General features: G+C 45.3%; 1 protein-coding gene across 7 annotated transcripts in view; it reads right to left on the bottom strand.

Moving 5' to 3' along the window:
* Positions 1-21,051, bottom strand: part of PALM2AKAP2 (PALM2 and AKAP2 fusion) — a 331,098-nt gene extending 310,047 nt beyond the window's left edge. For 3 of the 7 annotated variants that reach the window (XM_038553073.1, XM_038553071.1, XM_038553075.1), the window contains exon 1: positions 20,274-20,386. In XM_038553073.1, coding sequence (XP_038409001.1) covers positions 20,274-20,318 — 45 coding nt within the window. In that variant the 5' untranslated portion in view covers positions 20,319-20,386. Of the gene's footprint in view, positions 1-20,273; positions 20,394-21,036 lie in introns of those variants that run through there. The other 4 variants (XM_038553069.1, XM_038553072.1, XM_038553070.1 and 1 more) reach the window with 4 other exon arrangements.
* Positions 21,052-21,257: the final 206 nt, after the last annotated feature.

Here is a 21,257-nt window from a genome sequence, read left to right as displayed (position 1 = left end):
TGAGCTGGGGCTAAAATCTTCCCTTCCCTGGCTAAGCTCAGTGAGAAAGTTAAGAACCAAAGAACAACCCGGCTAGCAAGTTCAGGTGGAAAGGAGTGTGGAAGACAGAACCTGGAGAAATCTGCAAGGGAAGAGTGCCCAAGAAAGTGGCAGGGGAAATGCCAGGCAAGAGAATGGAGGAAGCCTTCTTTAAAGCAGGGCCCTGGTTAGGAAAGAATGCAGGGAATCTAGGGATAAGTCAGAAACCAGGATGTCCAGTTAAAGGTTATTCTCACTAACCTCCAGCTGAAATTTAGCATCATCTTTAGTTATGAACGTAAGCACGGCCTCAGGAATGCCATTGGTACCCATGACTTTGTCATGAGTAGAAATCAGTTATACTCATCTTACATTATAGCTGTTTGAGATAACTCAAAATACCACTCACTTATGCTCATCAATAATTTGAGATTGGACTATGTATTAGAACTGCCACTGGATTTTATTTAATGTAATAACCAAGTAGCACATCTGTTTCCTACTGCAATTTTCTAAATATTTTTCCAACTGTATTTCAGTTCAAGAGGTTTTCTTTTTAATACCATGTGTTTTATTTTGTGCCTTTAGGCTTTATTCTGAACTGAGTCCATGAGACTGCAAAGGGGCACAAGATATAAAAGAGGTTAAGATCCCTGCTTAAAGTCACTACACAGGTTTTGACACAATGCAAAATGTACCATGGAAGGCGGCAAACAGATAATGATGAAAAGAGCACAGTTCTTGTCCTCCAGAAGCTTATAATCAAGTGGGGCAGAGAGATGGGAAGTCATACATTGTGCGCCTCTTGTTTTGCTTCCCGTCACTTATTCTCATCAAACCAACTTGAGCACCTCTACTAGACAGCTCTGCAGGATCTAGACAGGACACCTCTGAAGACACCTTTCCGGCACTTGCCCTAACAAATACACAACGCCACAGTGACCATATGTGGGTGCTGTTCCAGGAGAAAGACCTGACTAATGAATCTTTACAGAGATGTTAAGTAACAAGGCTCCTTACACACAGATCCCTCGTCTCTTACATGTGAAAGACAACTCTAATCTATCATGGTGTTTATTCTTTACCCCAAACCCCAATTCAGCCTCAGAGATCTTCCCAAGACAGTACTACGGATGGCTACTACCCATCAGTCAGAGTGGACACAAGAGACGAAAACCACTTGCCATTCCAGGCTTGAGGCTTTACCCTTCTTGAAAAACTTGTATTTTCTTGGGAAGTTCTAGAAAACAAAGAAGCCTTCAAGGCTTAAAAAAAAAAAAAAAAAAAGCATCCTTAAGGATAAAAGCAAAGGCTTAAAGCAATCAATCTCTAATGTCAAAAATATGGAAAGTGCATTTGGTCATGTAACCCTTATGTTATACCGTTATCAGTGGCTCTCAAAGACTTTATTTTGTCTCCCAGAGAACACTTGGAAATGTCTGGAGACATATTTGATTGTCATGATACGGAATGGAGGGGGGGTGCCATTGGCATCTATCAGAGATCAAGGATACCGCTAAACATCTTATAATACATGGGACAGTCCCATATTACAGAGAATTATCTGGTCCAAAATGTCAATAGTGCCACAGTTGAAATACTCTGCACTATATGACTGGCATCCTATTCTCTAAGCAGCTTCTCCATAAGTTGCCCAGAAAGAGAATTTCAGGGTCAGGAGTTTATTTCAGGGTCCAGGGCAAAAGGCATCCATCTGTAGAGTCAGCAACCATGTGTGCCCACACCGCTGCTCACTACCGCACTTTCACTAGGGCAGCCCAAGAACTATACTAATTGGGTTTTTTTTAAACCTGATTTCACAATTATGGCTCTGTTATCTTACAAAACCTTGGGCAATCTGAAAATATTTACTAAGGCACCAAAGTCCCTTTGGAAATTTCCAGGCAGACAAGAGTCAAACTTGTGGCTTTCCTCTTTAATTGAGGTGTAACTGACATACAATTTTATATTCATTTCAGGTGCACAATGTAATGATTCAATAATTGTATACACTGTGAAGTGATCACCACAATAAGTCTAATTACCATCTAGCATTGTAAAAGTTTTTTAAAAAATTTCTCATGATGAGAACTTTTAAGATTTACTCTCTTGGCAACTTTCAAATATTCACCACAATATCACTGACTGCAGTTACCATGCTGCACAATCCATCCCATGACTTGCTTACTTCATAGCTAGAAGTTTGTATCCCTTGACCTCCTTCATCCCTTTCACCCACTACCCAACCACCTCTCCCCAGTAACCACCACTCTGTGTTTTGTTCCGTTTGTTCATTTATTTTTTAGATTCTACATACAAGTAACATTATACGATATTTGTCTTTCTCTGTGTTATTTGACTTAATATTATACCCTCAAGATCACCTATGTTGTCACAAGTGGCAAGATCTCATTTTTTTATGGCTGAGTAGTATTCCATTGTGCAGACACCACAACTTTATCCATTCATCCATCAATGGACGCTTAGGTTGTTTCTAGATCTTGGCTATTACATATAGTGCTGAAATGATCATGGAGGTGCGTATATCTTTTTGAATTAGTGTTTCAGATAAAAACCTAGAAGTAGGATTGCTGGATCATATGGTGGGGTTCTATTTTTAATTTTTTGAGGAACCTCCATATTGCTTTTATAGTGGCTGCACAAATTCATATTTGCACCAACAGTGCATGAGAGCCCCCTTTTCTCCACATCCTCACCATTTGTTATTTCTTGCTTTTTGATAACAGCCATTCTAACAGGCATAGGTGATATATCATTGTGGTTTTGATTAGCAGTTACCTGATGATTCATGATGTTGATGTTAGTGATCTTTTCATGTGCCTTTTGGCCATCTGTATGTCTTCTCTGGAAAACTGTCTGTTGAGATCTTCTTCCCACTTTTTATTTGGATTATCTGTGGGGTTTTCTTTGCTGTTGAGCTGCATGAATTCTTTATATATTTTGGATAGTAACCCTTTATTGGATAAATGATTGGCAGATATTTTCTCCCATTTAGTAGGTAGTCTTTTCATGTTGCTGATAGTTTCTTTGCTGTGCAGAAGCCTTTTTAGTCTGATGGAGTCCCACTTGTTGATTTTGCTTTTGTTCTCTTTGCTTTTGGAATCAGATCCAAAAAATCATCACCAAGATCAATATCAAGGAGCTTACCTCCTATGTTTTTTTCTAGGAGTTTTATGGTTTCAGGTCTTATTTTTTGAGTTAATTTTTGTGTATGGTGTAAGATAGTGATCTGTTTTCATTTTTTTGCATATGACCGTTCAGTTCTAACACCGTATATTAAGGAGACTGTCCTCTTTTCCAAAAATGCAGATGGATTTTCAGACACATGAAAAGGGGTTCAACCTTACTCATCATCAGGGAAATACAAATCAAAACCACAATGAGATACCATCTCACACCTGTCAGAATGGCTAAAATTAACATCACAAGAAACAATAGGTGTTGGTGAGGATGTGAAGAAAGGGGAACCCTCTTACATTGTTGATGGGAATGCAAGCTGGTGCAGCCACTCTGGAAAACATTATGGAGGTTCCTCAAAGAGTTGAAAATAGAACTATCCTATGATCCAGCAATTGCACTACTAGGTATACAAAATACAGTTTCGAAGGGTTACATGCACCCTGATGTTTATAGTAGTATTTTCAACAATAGCCCTATGGAGAAAGCCCAAATGTCTATCCCATGATAGATGGATAAAGAAGATATTACTCGGCCATCAAAAGGAATGAAACTTCACTGGGTGATATGCTATATGTTGGCAAATTGAACTCCAATAAAAAAAAAAAAGAATTATCATTTGATCTCACTCATATGTGGAATTTAAGAAACAAAACAGAGGATCATAGGGGGAGAGAGGGAAAAGAAAAAAAGGGAAAGAGGGAAACAATCCATAACAGGCTCTTTTAACGATTGAGAATAAACTGAGGGTTGCTGTAGGGAGATGGGCTAGATGAGTGATGAATAGTTAACAATATTAATTCTTTCAATGCACTGGCATGATGTTTCTTTCTATTTATTTGTGTCTTCTTCAATTTCTTTTATCAATGTCTTTTAGCTTTCAGTATAAAGCTTTCACTTCTTTGGTTAAATTTTATTTCTAGGTATTTTATTCTTTTTGATGCAATTGCAAATGGTATTGTTTTATAAACTTCTCTTGCTGATAGTTCATTGTTACTGTATAGAAATCCAACAGATTTTTGTATGTTGATTTTGTACCCTTAACATTACTGAAATCTTTTATTAGTTCTAACAGTTTTTTGGTGAGGTCTTTAGGCTAGGCTTTCTATATATAAAATCAGGTCATCCACAAATAATGATAGCTTTACTTCTTCCTTTCCAATTTGGATGCCTTTCATTTCTTTTTCTTGCCTAATTGCTCTGGGTAAAACCTCCAATAATATGTTGAATGAAAGTGGCAAGGGTGGACATCCCTGTCTTGCTCCTGATTTTAGGGAAATGTTTTCGGCCTTTCATCATTGAAAACTCAATGTTTCATCATTCACATCATCAGCTGTGGGCTTGTCATATATGGCCTTTTATTAGGTTGAGGTACATTCCCTCTACACTCACTTTGTTGGGAATTTTTATCATAAATTGATGTTGAATTTTGTCAAATGCTTTTTAAACATCTAATGAGATGATCATATAATCCTTATCCCTCATTTTTATTAATGTGATATATCAAGTTGATGGATTTATGAATGTTGAACCATCCTAGTATCCCTGGAATAAATCTCATTTGATGATGGTGTATGATCCTTGTAATATATTGTGATTGTCTCAGCAGCCTGATTTACTCTTGATAGGTCCTGGTTGTTAATGTTATGTCAAGACCTGTCAGTGTTCCCAAAGGGAGGGATTTCAATCAGCACCCTCAGGCAGCAGCTTTTAAAGTACGCAAATAGGGGCACCTGGGTGGCTCAGCTGGTTAAGCGTCTGGCTTAGGCTCAGGTCATGATCCCAGGGTCCTGGGGTAGAGCCCTGCATTGGGCTCCCTGCTCAGCAGGGAATCTGCTTCTCTCTCTCTCTCTGTCCCTCTCTCTTGCTCTCTCTCCCCTGCCCCTCTCTCAAATAACCAAATTAAAAAAAACTTTATAAAATAAAGCATGCAAAAAATAAATAAATAAAGCATGCAAATTTATACAGCCCCGTGGAACCCCAACTGTAATCCTTGCTGGCCTTCGGACCAGGTTCTGGAGATATGCCCTAGGTGACAGTTGCAAAAATCAGGGCTTCAGATGAGTGTATAAGCTCCTTCTTGAGAAGTACCACTGAGCTGTAATGAGGCCAAGGGACAGCACAAAGACGGCATCCCCCCACCTTCGTTCTCTGAGACTACTTCTGGAGCTTCTACATGTGTGGTGAACCTGAAGTCTGGCCCTCAGGCTGAAGCTCCAGACAAGTAAATGGGTTTTTTTTTTTTTTTTTTACCCCACAACTGGGGATGTGTTTCAATCTCCTATCTGCGTCGTGCCCTGGGGACGTTAGCCTGTTAAGAACTGCCTCTCTAATTGTTACAGTTCTGTGGAACTAGGAACGTAAGCCCCCCTGGCCAATGAAGCCAGGTGATCAAGGAGCATCCCACATGTGGAATGCATGCCCCTGCCAGCTGTCCCAGGGCCACAGGAGAGCGCAGGGCTGGGGTGCACCCACCAGCTTTCATGGGAGCAGCTGGCCTTTCCGAACAAGAAAGGGAAGGGAGCAGAAAGGAAACATGCCTCCTCCTTCAGGGAGGCCAGTGTGGGTTCTGCTACTATAGCCCATCGTCAGCTTTAACTGACAGTCACTCCACGTGCACTGAAGGCGGAGAGCCTCCGGGTTCCAGAAGGTAACCCTCCACAAAGTGCTAACAAATGACAGAGCAGCTGGTCAGAAGCCACCGTTCACTGGCTTCCTGCTTGGACTCAGGGAATGTGGCAGGTGTGTTCTCTGACTCTCATTCTGACACTTTACCCTTAAAATCCTCAGAGAGAGCAGAATGAGGCTTCTGGCAATTTCTAAGGAGAAAGAAAAATGACCTGGAGAATCACCAATGTTTTTGCTCTACCCGCTCTGTCCCCGTCACTTGAAAAAAAAATGGTTTTAAATGTAGTGATTTATTTTTAGATGGGCCAAACCATTACCTCTAAGAGATCAGGTTTTCTGGCTTTCAAAAGGAAACAACATGCACTTGGCTTAGAGAGCAAGGATATAACAAGAAAATTCTATGGTAGCAAAACTCGCATGTGAGCTCTTGAGCAAATATAAGCCTGTCATTGTGGCAGCCCAGGAAACAGTACAAGCGTGTCTGAGATGCTTTATCGTTCTGGACTGCCAGCAGTAAGACAGCAGTGACTTCTTTAAGGTAAAAGATACCTAGAGCCTTAATGGCAGACACAACCATAGACGATACGCTGTCTGGAGCAGGAGACCGAAATCTTTCTAGATGGGGTCAGATAATAAATACTTCAGGCTTCGCAGACCACCTGGTCTCCGTTAGCACAAGACCATGTGCTGTTGTAACATGAGGTTAGCCCTAGACGACACAAAAACGAATGGGAATGGCCGTGTTCTGATAAAACTTTATGTCTGCACATCGAAATCTGAACTTTGTATATTTTTCACAGGTCATGAAATATTCCTTAAAAGACGGTTTCCCCTTTTTTATACATGTGACAACCACATAAAGCGCACAGGCCCTATAAGCACAGGCTGCAGGCCAGATCTGGCCTGTGGGCTATTGTTTGCTGACCCTTGGCCTAGACAGAAAATTGGAATTTCCATTTGTTCTTAATTCTGTAGCTGCTACATAAAATTGATTTTTCCTTCCTGTCTCACTGTGATTCTGAAATCACACTAGTAAAACTGATAAATGAAAAAAACAAACAAACAAACAACACAAATAAATCAACCATCACAGCGCTCTCAACCAAAATACCTAGGCTGGGAATCATCTGGTTGTGGCCACTGCGTGACTCATTCACAACACACCACAAGGCCCCATCTTGCTCAATGCAGTATAAGATATATGGCTTGCTGAAGGCTCGCATTCCAGTGGTATTTTTAAACTCAGTGTGAGCGAGCTTCTTGTTTAGACTTTGCAGTTTGATATTATTCAAAGGTTGGGGCCAAGGGCGGGGGGTGGAGGGGGCCTGGGCAATGTACCAATTTCTGAAATTCAGTTGTTCTCCTTCCAACACACATTAGGCCATTTCTTCTTCTCCAGAAAAGATAGGTCAGGTGGATTTCTTGAAAACACGTTAATGTCTTGATGACACACTCTTATCCTTCCAATACGTTCCCTACCTCCCCACAAAAAAACATATTACTATTTAAAACTAGTGAGTACCTTCACACTCACAATGGAAGAGTGAAACATGGCCCTAGAAAAAAAAAGAGGATTCTGAAATCGGTGGTGAATGCAACATGTATGTGAAGGTGATGGGCTTGTCAGATATAATACAGGATGTTCACTTTAATCTGATTTTCAGATAAACAAGTAACTTTTTGTATAAAAGTGTGTCCCGCGCAATAACTGGGTATCCTGAATTTTGAGTTGCTAAATGTGATAACCCTGATAGGGGGGAAGGGAAAAAAGGAGCCAGCCTGGAGCAGAAGGTAATTATTGGGGAAAAATTAGAATTTGTTATAGATCTAGGAGGGGGTGCTTGTTATGAAAGGGTCACCTCCCCCAAAGACTGGGAACCCCAGTTTCCTCTTCTGGTTAAAGTCGGGGTGCAAGATGAGTGTCAAGCAGAATTACTTACATGCTGCTGTTTGAAGGAGTTTAAAGCCAGCGCTTCTTGGGGGAGTTCTGGGGGCTGATAGAACTGGCTGTATCCTGATTGTGTTGGTGGCTACACAAATCTACACATGTGTTAAAAATCAGAGAAGTAGGGGCACCGGGGCGGCTCAGTCCATCAAACATCTGAATCTTGATTTCTGCTCAGGTCAAGATCTCTCAGGGTCATGAGATCAGGCTCCGCACTGGGTGTGGAGCCTGCTTAAGATTCTCTCTATCCTCTCCCTCTGCCTCTCCCTCCCCCCACCAAAAAAACAAGTTCAGAGAAGCATACATCAAAAAGGTCACATTTGCTCTGTTAATTTTCTTTTAAAGAGGGGTTTCAGCTGTTACGTCTTACAGAGAATTCATGAGTTCATCCAGTAAGCTGCATAAGGAATTAATTTAAGTAGCAGTCCTGACCCTAACCCGAGACTACGGTTCTCTTACAGGGTCCCCATCCCAGAAGGCCCTCGAAGGGTTCCTGACAGGCCCACCCACCAATCTGCCCAACATGCCTAAACATATCTACATCTCACTTAGCTCCAAGCCATAACACTACCACCCCGTCACCTCCTCATACTCCTGACAATTAAATAAAATATGCTGTGAAAGTCAGAAGTGGAAGGCTGGTGGCCCAGGGTGGGGGCTCGTGGTGGCGGGGCCTGAGTGGGGTGGGGGGAGCGATTGGAATGGGAAACGAATCCAGCCCACACTGTGTTAAAATCTCATTATGTTTGGTTTGGCCCACACAGTGTTTAAATCGTTGTGAACACTTAAACATCAACAGACTTCCTTCAAAAGCTGGATTTCCAGGTTCTCTTGAAAAAGCAGAAGATCCCGGGCGTGTGTTCCCACAAAGTACCAATCAACTAGGGTTGAGTGCCACCTGTCCCCGAGGAGCCCGCCCTCCCTGGGTCACCACAATCCCAAGAGCTGAGCCATCGTGCCAACCTGGCGCCCGTACACATCTGGGTTGTTTTACACCAGGCATTCCGCAGGGTGTCTGGCACAAGGGAAGCCCTCGGGACCTGGGAGATCCTCTCTCCCCCTAAAAAAAGCAATTGGATGAAGTTACTGTATTTCACTTGTTTTTAGAGCTCTGGGGTGCCCTGTCTCCCTACAGGGGAGATGCTCCACACCTGCTCCTCCAATGCTAAGCCAGTCTACTTCCAGCTTTTCTCTGTGGACCCAGGCTTAGGGCAGACAGAGAGCTGGAATCATCCAGAGGCAGTAGCAGCTGATGTGTCCCGACAGAGATGATGGTGGAAGGTGGGGGGAGAGCATCGCTGAGCAACTGAAATTACCTTCCCCTTCACTTCGTCTCCTCTGTGCTGGCAGAGTGAGTACCTTCTCTTCCTTCTCCCCTCTCAGCTCCAATACTTACCAGGTATCTATCATTCTCACTCCAGGGTGAATAAGGATGGGGATGACCAGGCTACCAGCCTTATTCTAGTGGTTGGTGGCATTAGAGGGTATATCCTAGCCTCCGGGCCCTGCCCTGCCTTTTGACTCATCCCCATCAGACTTACCATCAAGGATTCAATATCCTTCAGCTTCCATTGTGACTTTTACTTGATGAACAGCATGACGTGTTGAACACATATGCTCAGACTTTACTGTTCATGAATGAGGCTGCCTGTACGGCACCTGGTAAGGAAAAACGGGGCCCTCCGAGGATGGGCTCCTCACTCTTCCACAGGGTGTTTTTGCTCACCTGGATAAGCAGTATTTCCTTTCAGGGTCACTTATGTTAGCTGCAAGCTTTTCAGATTATTTTCATTTTATTTATTTATTTTTAAAGATCTTATTTATTTATTCATGAGAGACACAGAAACACAGAGAGAGAGAGAGGCAGAGACACAGGCCGAGGGAGAAGCAGGATCCACGCAGGGAGCCCGATGCGGGACTCGATCCCTGACCTCAGGATCACATCCTGGGCCAAAGGCAGACACTCAACCACTGAGCCACCCAGGCGTCCCTTCAGATTTTTTTTTAACTGATAGTTTTTTTTCCAGCGTTAGTGAAGTATGGTTGACAAGTAAGAATTGTATATATTTACAGCATGCAACATGATGTTTTGATATACACTGTGAAATGATTATCACGATCAACATAATTAAGATATCCATCACCTCACACAGTTGCCATTTGTGTGTGTGTGTGTGTGATGGTAACACATGAGATCTACTCTCTTAGCAAATTTCCAGTGGATAACACTTTATTATTAACTGTAGTCATCACGTCATACATTAGGTCTTCTGACTTACTCATCTTCTAACTTAAACTTGGACCCTTGATTAATATCCTCCCTTTGAGGGGCACCTGGGTGGCTCAGGGGTTGAACATCCGCCTTTGGCTCAGGTCATAATCCTGGGGTCCCGGGATTGAGTCCCGCATCGGGCTCCCCACAGGGAGCTTCTCCCTCTGCCTGTGTCTCTGCCTCTCTATGTCTCTGATGAATAAATAAACAGAATCTTTAAAATATATATATATTCTCCCTTGGCCCCCACCTCCTAGCTAGCCCCTAGTAAAAGCCATTCCACTCTGTATTACTATAAGTTTGACTTCTTTTTTTTTTTTTTTTTAGATTTCACATATAAGTGAGATCACACAGTATTCATCTTTTTGCATCTGGCTTATCTCACAGATGGCAGACCTTCCTTCTTTTTAAAGGCTGAATAATATGCCATTATTATACATCCGCTTTCTTCATCCATTCATCCGACAATGGACACAAGTGTTTCTATATCTTGGCCATCATAAATAACACTGCAATGAATATAGAGGTACAGATACCTCCTCAAAGTAGTGACTTTATTTCCTCTGGATCTATACCCAAGAGCTGCACTGCTGGACCACATGGCAGTTCTATTTTTAATTTCTTGAGGAACTGCTCTACTCTTTTATGCTTTTCAGATCTTATATGCCACACAGTCCCACTGGAACAAGGAAACTTTTGAACCATTTCCACCCCGTTAGAGGTGGCAGGTATTATCAGCCCAAGCTGAAAAATCAGGCCATAGAAACTCAGTGTTTGAGACCAACCCAGGAGCCCCAGAGAAGGCTCTATGCCTCTCCACCAAGAGGCACCTCTCCCAGATCCCAGCCTCTCTCTCACGTCACATACGGGACATGCATACTATCAGAGCTGCTCCAATCCTGGAGCCCTGTGTGGTATTCACTGGCCTCTAAGTTGTTGCCATTTTTGCTCAAACTCCGAGAAAGAAGATCCCCTGCTTACCAGCAAAGGGGTTAATTTTTCAAGCATATGTTTTTCTCTTAAGAATAACATTTTTTTATAACCCTCAAAGTTTTAAGTTTCAGCTCTGAATTTAAAAATAAAGTGAATACTCAGATGACTGGTTATAATTTAGAAGAAGGGGAGGGGGGAATCCCACCCACCTAGAATAGTAAGTAAACCAGTATAATTCAGCAAAAAAAGTAAGGGCAGGTTTTTACAAATGCCCTGAAGACATTTGGTAGTGCACAGACTTTTAAGAGCCTGGTAGCCTGCAGGGTGGGGGAATGATGAGCAAGAAGATGTGCCCTGAGGTCTGGCCCACAGCCTTTTCAACTACAACTAGGCCTTTTATCTTGGGGACACTTATGGCTTCTCTTTCCTCTTCCATCTTATTCCAGGGAAAGGTACCAGCTTCCCTATTCCCATCTTCTGGCTAAGCTCATGTGATGCAACAGAAGCATTGATACTAGGGTCAAGGACTAACCCCAAAGCATTTTTTATGTAGGTGCAAGCATAATGTAAATAAGCTATAGGTTGTCTTTATCTCTCTCTCTCTCTCATGAATATAATAATCTCCTTTTGAAGATTTTAATCCAACAAGAAACTAGTGAAAAAGACTGACATCAGAATTAACCAAGGGCACATGTAGCTCCAACAATGGCACCCCACACTAACCCCTGCTTCTGCTGGCATTTCCTGTCAGAAATAGGTCTCAGCTGTGCGGTATTCTCGCAAAGCCACAGCACTCATGGGCGAACATTCCTCTGCAAAGCATCCTGTGCTGGGCGGCCATCACCCCCACTCCGGCCATGCTCTCTTGGGCCTCGTCCTGGGCAGTGGGGTCTCTGTGTGTTGTGTTTCCGGACAGAGAAGAGTCTGAGTGAGGCTGAATCCTTCTGCGCATGAAGGGTTGGTTCAGACAATGGATGCTGCAAGTGAGCCTGAGGGAAGCTTATATGGCATCTTTGCAAGAATAAACTCCTCTTTGATATGCTACACCGGTGTGCACACAGACTGGCTTAGGAGAATCATTAGCCATCACTGAGTAAGTGAGTCTCAACTGCGGATCATCCTGGCATCCTCTGAGGGCTTCCCACGTGAGAAGCAGCTGCACCAAGAATCAGGCGTGAGGGCTGGAGGGGCTATCACCAGGCTTGATCACCTGATCTGCTATGGGACCTCTCCATCTACAGGGCCCTAATAGGTACCATGCACCTCTCAAGGGCCTCCCACTATATGGTTGGATATCTACCCTACAGCATGACTTTTTGTTTCACTGACGTGCCCCCTACGTGATTTTGTGGCCTATAGTTGTAATCAGCCAATCCCATGCGTACCCTTCAAACAGGTTTCTTCAAGTGACCAACAGACAGAAATTTCACTCTATTTAAATCAATTAAGGGGATCCCTGGGTGGCGCAGCGGTTTGGCGCCTGCCTTTGGCCCAGGGCGCGATCCTGGAGACCCAGGATCGAATCCCACATCGGGCTCTCGGTGCATGGAGCCTGCTTCTCCCTCTGCCTGTGTCTCTGCCTCTCTCTCTCTCTCTCTCTCTGTGTGACTATCATAAATAAATAAAAATTAAAAAAAAAAAAAAAAAAACAACTACCCAAAGACCTCTTCTCGATCAGCCAGCCACTTGATGTGAGAGGGACACACTACATCACATTCAAACTGAGCTTTGTTTGATTAAGACTCTACTTTGCCCCTCTCTTCTCTTTTTAAAAAATTTTTATTCTACTTTGCCTCTTATTAAAAATTTTAAAATTTAAATTCAATTTGCCAAAAAATAAAAAATTCAATTTGCCAACATACAGTATAACACCCAGTGCTCATCCCATCAAGTGCCGTCCTTAGTGCCTGTCACCCAGTTACCCCATCTCCCCACCTGCCTCCCCTTCTGCAACCCTTTGTTTGTTTCCCAGAGTTAGGGGTCTCTCATGGTTTGTCTTCCTCTCTAATTTTTCCCCACTCAGTTCCCCTCCTTTCCCTTATAGTCCCTTTCACTATTTCTTATATTTCATGAATGCATGCTTGGCCTCTTAAGATATCCACACCTCACAAACTCTTGGACATGTCACAGTGGGCATGTGGTACTGGTCAAGACCTAAGCCACCATCTTCCTTTACCATTAATCTTCTACCCCTTTTCCAGGGGTTCTTCACTTGTGTTCCCCAGAATAGCAGCTGCAGCGGGGTACAACATCTCCTGGGAACTTGTTAGAAATGCAAGTTCTCAGGCCCCACCCCAGACCTACAAAATCAAACACCGGGAGTGAGGTCCAGCAACCTGTGTTTTAAGGAGCTCTCGGGGGTTCCTAATGCATTAAAGTTTGAGAATCGCCGTTCTGTATTTTACCTGGCCCAAAGGCAGCTGCCGCTATTACTAGAAGTCCTTAGTCCAGCTGGATCTCCCTACATTGTTTATTATGTGAGGCTGGTAATAAAATAAAATCATATAAGCACCCTGAGTGGTTTATGTGAGAGGCTCAGAATTATATACCTTGTTCCTAAAGATTCTTCTAGAACAGGAATTTCCCACCTCAAGGTACTGACTGTTTAAAATTTTTCTGTTAAATTTGGGAGAGCAATCATCCACCAAGATGTGAATGTTCTGGGTTACAATAATGTCAGTGATTACAAAGAATTCACTTAATATCAAAAGATACAGCAAATGCGCACTATTTTTCCAACAACCCAAACATTTGGACACCAAACTCACAAAGCCCTGGTGAAAATACACCCTGATTTTATAACGTTTTAAAACACCTAGGGGGTGCTGGAAGGAGCACTTCACAGCATCCTTACAAAGCCCAAATGAGTCCATGCATAGGAAAAACACATCATAAAGTTCAAAGCTCTACCTACATCTGGAGGTCACAAAAGGTTGACCTGTTGACCCAAAGGAATGTTGTGTCCATAAATTTTTTATAAGTTTTGAAACTAGTTCTTTGTTAAGTGGGAGTCTCACATTTTTAAAAAGCAGATTTCTTACTTCTCTTGAAAATGAGTGGATGTGACAACACAGAACTCACATTCTCACATGGTATAAATTCACTCTATCCCAACTGAGGAGTCGTGTCTGCTCTCCAGATCCCCACTGCTGCCCCCCAGCCTGCGTCACTCCCCGGTGTTAACACCGGCCCTGGAGTCTTTAAATTTGTAACTCCTCTCCACTATAAACAATCCTTTTCACTGTTATTGTTAGTATCTTCCTGCACAGGAAATGCTCAGTAGCTACTATATTCATCTGAAATTTCCCAGTTTGGCAAAAATGATTCGAGTTAATAGAATTCATCTTCCATTCTTTGTGTCCATTTTCTGTTTAAAGATCCATGAGTTATGCTTCGTCGACTCACTTATAACTAGAGAACTTTGAGTGCTTTCTGAGTCCTTGCTCTGAGAATGTCCCATGAAATTTCTCAAATAACTTTCACAACAATTCCATGAGGCGGGTATTATCATTATCCCCATCTTACTGATGAGGAAAACGAGGGACAGTGAGGTCATACGGATAAGAAGAGAATAGCCAGGACTTGAGTCACAGCTTCCGGACACCAGAAGACGTCCTTGAAACTGGCCAGATCGTGTGAGGCACTACCAGCCCTGGGGACCACTGTCTCCGTGCATCAGTGCCCATTTGCTGTCTCCGTCAATGTCACACCACATAATGATTATTGTCAAGCGAGTTGAACAACATTCCCAAAGAGATCAGGGATGAAATGCGGGTAAGTTCAGAGGACCAATAGCAGGGGTCCCAAAAGTGTTGAGCAGCCCCAAAGGAATGTAGAAGCACCAGTGCTGAGCCCTGGTTTCCCTTAAATAATGACAAATCATACCCCCAAAGCCCCCCTGTTTGGCTTTTTTAATGATGACTTCTTAATGAGCACTGCTATTATTTCTCAGGGTCCTTGCCAGAGCAGCTGCTCTTTGTCCCAAGAGGCCAAAGCTTGAAATATTCAGAGGTCCAAATAAGTGACCAAAGGGGTGTTTGACCCTTGCATGTGTTTGCGTAAGGCCTACCTCAGCACTCTCGGACCTGGCAATGACCCTTGAGCAATGAGACCTGGGTGGCACCTATCTCCTGGGTGGCCCTGCAGATTTGGCCGCGGTGAACATTTCCTCAGCACCAATATCCTGAGCAAACCATCAGTTGGGCCTTAACAGGAAATTCTAGAAGCAGGATATCACTCACATCTCTGAGATGGAGGAAGATAGCAACGAGTACTCAGGATCTTCGATTCTTCATTCCTTTGCCAGTTACCTGCCACTGAGACAGGTTTACAAGGGACATGCATAGGAATGGTCCCTACAAGAATCAGGGTTTGTTTTTGTTTTTTTTACTGTAGGGTTTGGGGTTTGGGTCTCTAAATCCTGGAGGGGTACCTGACTTGGGAAGCTGGACTGGACTGGATCACATGTAAATCGCAGCAAGGACTTTTGCCCAGGCTACGCAGACCCACCTAAGTGGCCTGGATCAAAGGCAGGCTGACCAGCCCCCCGGCCCCTGGTCCCATACTCTAACTCTGGCATTCGAGCCTTGTCATCTCTAGGCAAGAAGAGGCATTGAGACATGAATCCAAGGAAATGCCAGAAGTGTTTCTCAGCAAGTGAAGGGCAGAGGCAGCCTAAGCCACCCACCTATATCCAGACCTTCTCAGGACAGAGAATGGGATCTGTGTGAGAGTGTCAAGAGGAAGAGGAACCCAAAGTGAGATCCCCAAAAGGACAGATTTCATTCATGGAGGCCCATCCAGGCTCACATACCCATGAATCCATCCCTCTCCTCCTGACCCCAGGACTCTAGCTTGAAAGGATGCATGTGGCAGCTCCCACCCTTATCAGGGTACCCCCTCCAAGCAAGAAATGCCACGAACACAAGGGATCGGGAGAGACTGGACTTAAGACAACTCTTTCACATCTCATTATGTGAGCTTGGATGTCTCTATCATCAACTTTAAAGTGAAGATAACAAGACCTGCCCCACAGAGCTCAAAATGAAGGTAACAACCACAGGTGTCTATAAATTGTAAACTGATATACAGATGCAAAAAAGATAATTTTTATTAATCCACAGAGTGGATTGTTATCCATTGTTATCCATGACAAAATTATCTAAAAATCAGGTGGGGTTGACCTTTCATATTTGTAGCACATGTGAGCATGCTCATATTGATCCCCGGTACAGGCCTGAGGCCTTGCCCACATGACTCTGGAGGTGTTTGCCCAAGATGACCTCTGCAACATGGAGTTATCTTCCCACATGCCCAAGGAAGACTCCTTCCTCTCGGATGTACAGACATAACAACATCCTCTCCCAAATTTGATTTCCATTGACACACGGTAGCTTCTTTCCCAAGGGAGTGTTGTTACTCATTCACTTAGAACATACGCCAGATATTTCCACGTGCTGAAAGCCAGCTTGGAAGACTCTCCAAAGCATGTGGGCCTCCTCGTTGGTCTGGGCCCTCCCAGAGCAACTGCATCAGTATGCTTCTCCCTTGTTGGCTCACCCTGAGGCTGTTGGAACGTCCTGCACAGTGTGCTCAGAGGCTGTGCTCATCTTGGGGGTAGCAGTTCAGGGCAGTAGTCAATAGAGGGGTTCCAGGGCCCTGAAGTGTGGGTTCAAACCCTGTCTTTGATACTCTCTTTTAATATTGGGCTCTTCATCTATAACATATAAATAACAGAGTAGTTCCTACCTCATCACTTTATTACTGTTCAATGACATAATGTGTGTTAAAATGCACTTTGGTCCTTTTGCCGACTTTGTGCCTTTAGTTGTTGACTGAACTTCTTCATGCTTTTGGCTTTTCCTTTCTCATACTAACTGTTCCAAATAAATAATAATCAAACTAACGATAAATAAATCAATAAATACCTTCTACTAATTGGGAAGGTTATTATGTTATATTTGATTTTACCCAGTCTTCAGGACTTGCTCCGATGTCTCCCCTCTGGGGAAGGTTCCACAACTCCATGAGGTTGGTTAACCTGTGCCACCTGAGTGTTCATTTGCATAAGTACTCCTGGCACTGAACAGTAGTTGTTTATGTGTGTTTCTCCTTCAGACTATCAACAACTGAAGGTTAAAAAAATAATAATAAAAGCAGATCACACAGTGCCTTGCGGAATAGATAATGTTCAATAAATGGCAATTGCATTATTATACCCTGGAATTATTATCCACCTTCATTCTGCTACAGAGGCATTTTGCTATCTCCTCAAATTACCAATTGGGGAGTATCCCTACAGGAGGAAGGAGTGCCTGGGAGTAGAGAAAGTTGTCAAAGATGGACTTGCTCTTCTTTGGGCAAGAGGTAGGATGAGATCCATCTTTTCTCATTGATCAGTGTCTGGGTTCAAATGGAAGATTCAATTAAGGTACCAGGGTTTCTGAATATTTCATTCCCTTGAGGGTAAAAAAAAAAAAAAAAAAAAGAAATCCCAGATGACCATGTGACAGATGGGTCACAGGACATCTGTCCTTTCAGGACCTAAGTATGTAGAAGGTAACATCTTTCCTCTGATGGCTGAAACTTAGGGATGTTGATAGTACCTTCCTAGAAGGCTCTAAGCACATGTTGAATGAATAGATGAACCCTCAGGTGACAACTCTGCACCCATGTATGAAGCCGCTAGAGGAACAAATGCCAGACACAGCCCTGGCCTTTAGTTAGAATTAAAGGGAAACATTTTAAAGGCTGTTCAGACTCTTTATGCTTCAGAGGTGTGTCTCTGAGCCTCACTGGGCAAGGCAGTGCTGTAGACAGAAATTGGGGGCTTGGGGACTGTCCCTCAATACCATCTAATGATGACCACATGCCATGTACTTCACCTGTATCATAGCTAAACCTTACAAGGAGCCCAGGGGTAGAATGCATGAGCTCATTACACAGATGAAAGAACAGTGGTCCAGACTAAAACTGCCCATGACCCCACAGACTAGGATCCTCCTCTATCTGCTCTTTTGGAGAGGAGCCCAAGCTGGTGAAGAGGTAAGGCCTTGTTCTCCTCCTCTTTCACATTTCCAGACTTCAGGAGTGCTAGGCTCTGGAAGGAGGCTTGGGGGCCCCTGCAGGTCCCCTGACAACTCTAGGAAGATGGCAGAGAGAGGCAGAGTTTGCCAAATTTGGAGAGTGTGCACTAGGCCAAAGCATAGATAGCATAGAACTATTTACTGATATGGTCACAAGACCCTCTGCCCTCTCCCATTTTCTTAAATCTTTCTCTCTCTCCCCCCACCCCTCTCTCTCTCTGTCTCTCTCTCACACACACACACACACACACACACACACACACGAGTCATTTCAATGTTAGTGTATCCAAACCAATAACAGCATATCTATTAATTGAGGCTGATATGTCATGAGAATCATCAGCATCTTCCCAGGTCCAGGGCAAATTCAATTCCACAACTGAATAGGCACAGGTATTTGTGTTTAGGCTTATCACACAAGAGAATTCCAAAAGGCTGGCTTGATCTTTCTGGAAAGTCCACTTGGCCCCTGCTGAGATTACCGAAGCCCATCTGGAAAGGGGTGGCCCTACTGTTAGCTGCTACTGGCTCCCCATTCAGAGAACAAGTCCTTTCATAAGCCTCAGCTGTCCCTCAGGCGTCCACTGAAAGCTGCTCACGCAAAGGCAGAAAATGTGACAACTGTTGGAAACCTTCACACAGTCTATGGCAGCAACTGAACGTTCTCTGGAATAGCCACTTACAGACGCTTAAAGCAGCCTATTCTTCAGTTTATATAAAACACCCACCAGCTACATGGCACCAAGAACTGAATATCTCCATTCTTACCAAGTTCATGACACACTGACCACACTCCTTGCCACTAGCTTTAGAAACCATAAACCACGTCATTAACCATCAAAATACACATTCACAGAGAGGAAGGGAAAAGACAAAAAAATCGGGGAAAAAAAAAAAAAAAAAAAAAAACAGCCTTCCTGAGTTCTGAAGTACCAAGTTCAAAGATTGCCCAACAGGCAAAAAAACAAAAAACCAAAAACCATAGCATTTCAACACTGCCAACAAATGTCCCTCTCACTTCAGTGGTCAAGTTCCCAAGACATTTAAAATTTGAAGACATTGATAAAGAGGGTCTCGGTGCCACGGGAACCATACCAAATGCTTCTTTTAAAGAGAAGGGCCTGTATGCACTTTCCCTATGAAGAATCTGTCCAAAGGATTCTGAAAACACTTTAATAGGCTTTGCTTCCAAAACATGACACACTACTCCTCCGACAAATTTATATGTGTTTCCAGAGAACTCCTGGACCATTAAAAAAAAAAAAAAAAAAGAGTGCTTAGGTAGAAGAACGTCTGGAGATTCTTTTATGCCAATATGTTAACAGACCTTCTCTTTTAATTGTTATTATTTCATACAGCAGCAGTAATCATTCCCTCATCTGCAAAGGAAATATATAATCCAGCTGCGGTGGCTCCAGTAAAAATACCACATCTGTAGATCATTGGCAACACTGTGGCAAGATTGCTCAAACCTACAGAGGCCCAGAAAGTTCTCTCTTTTACCCGAGATGCACAAGGGTACACTTTTCTCCAAGTGCGCGTGAACTTTGCCAAACCCGGCTGCTCCTCTGTACGCGGCAAACAGGTTTCAGATCGTCCAGCCCGGGGAGACGGATGCTCTGTTGGAATATTAGGTGCGCCCAGGGCCCGGCGGGTGGAAGAAGTAACCGGGGCCCCTCCGGGGTGAAGGCTCGTGCCAAACCCCCAATGCAACAGGGGGAAATGAAGACCCCGGGTTTCAGGGAGCAGGGTGGACGGCGCGGGAAAGCTGGGTCCCCACTTAGGGGACGGGCAGCTTCCGCAGGAAGGGTGGCAGCCCCTGCTCCCTCCCGTGGGTGCAGCCAGGGTGCAGCCAGGGCAGCCCGGACCGCGGGGGGACGATCGCCCCGGAATCGCCCCCCACCCCCACCCCCATGCGTCTGGTCTTTTCCCAAAGCCCAGTAGCAAGCATCTTCTTTCCAAGCCGGTCTTCACGCCCAAGTCCGCAGCCCGAAGCGCGCCCCGGGGGCTTCCACCCACAGCCTGTCGCGTAAGGAAAAGCAGCGCAGCTGAGCCTCGGCGACCTCGGCGCCCGCAGGGACCCATGCACGCCCTGCGGCTGCTTGCGCTGGAACGTCGAGGGCCCCGAAACCCCCCGGGGTCCCCTGCCCTCCCAGACAATAGAGCAAGCAAATAAAATTGGAAGCGGACTTACTGCTATGGCTTGCAGCCTTTCCTTGTGCAACTCCGCCTCTGCCATCCTGGAGAAAGGCACCCGGGGACGGGGGTGGAAAAGAAAGAAAAACAAAACACACGCTGTGGTCAGCCAGGGAGACGGACGGGCGCCCCGGGGTGGGGTGGGGGGCTGGGGTGGGGGGGCCGCCCGGGGGGCCGCTCGCTGCGGGAGGCGGGAGGACCTGCGCGCACGGCCGGCTCGCGGGCTCAGCTCGGGCCCCCGCGCGCCCCGCGCCGACTGCAGCTCCGGGCCGCGGCGGCCGCGCCAGGCGGGGACGTGGGCCGCGGGCGGCCGCCGGGAGGGCGCGCCCGCCCCGCGCCGCTCCTCCGCCCTGACGTCTCGGCGCCTCGCTCCGCCCCCGGGCTGGGGGGACCCGCGGCCGCCGCCCCCGCCCCCGCCCCCACCCCCACCCCCACCCCGGCGGGGAGCGCGCGGCGGGCGGGCACCGGGGGGCACCGGCGGGGAAGGGCGGCCTCGCGCGCCGGCCTCGGGGGGCAGCGCAGGGCTCCTCGCGGGGCACCCGCTCCGGGGGCGCGCCCTTGGAGCCTCCGCGCAGGCCAGCAGGGACTCGCAGGCCACGCGCCTACCCACTCTGACCTCAGTCTCCCCACCTGAGAAATGGAACGAGCTATAACGTAGAAGGGTGCTTGGCAAAGGGCCATCTGTCCCTATCCCCATCCCGTGCCCCCCCCCCCTCCAACCCCGAGTCTTCCCTACAGGCCTGGGCACCAAAACGCTCCACCTGTTCTTTCAGGGCAACCGAAGTGCATCTTCCGTGAGCGGCGCCGGGCTGGGCTGCATGTGGGAGCGAGCGGGGAAGACCCAGTCCAAGAGGAAATAGATGCTAAATGCGAACAAGAGACCTCTGACCCTTCAGCGGGGACTTGCTGGAACTCCTCGCAAGGAAACTCGGCTCCATAAAATGCCGCGATAACAACCTAACCCCTTCAGACCCTTGATAAT

This window comes from Canis lupus, chromosome 11 (genome assembly GCF_011100685.1).
Source record: "Canis lupus familiaris isolate Mischka breed German Shepherd chromosome 11, alternate assembly UU_Cfam_GSD_1.0, whole genome shotgun sequence".
NCBI lineage: Eukaryota > Metazoa > Chordata > Mammalia > Carnivora > Canidae > Canis > Canis lupus.
The sequence above is the reverse complement of the archived record's forward strand: the minus strand, read 5'-3'. Positions and strand labels throughout refer to the sequence as shown.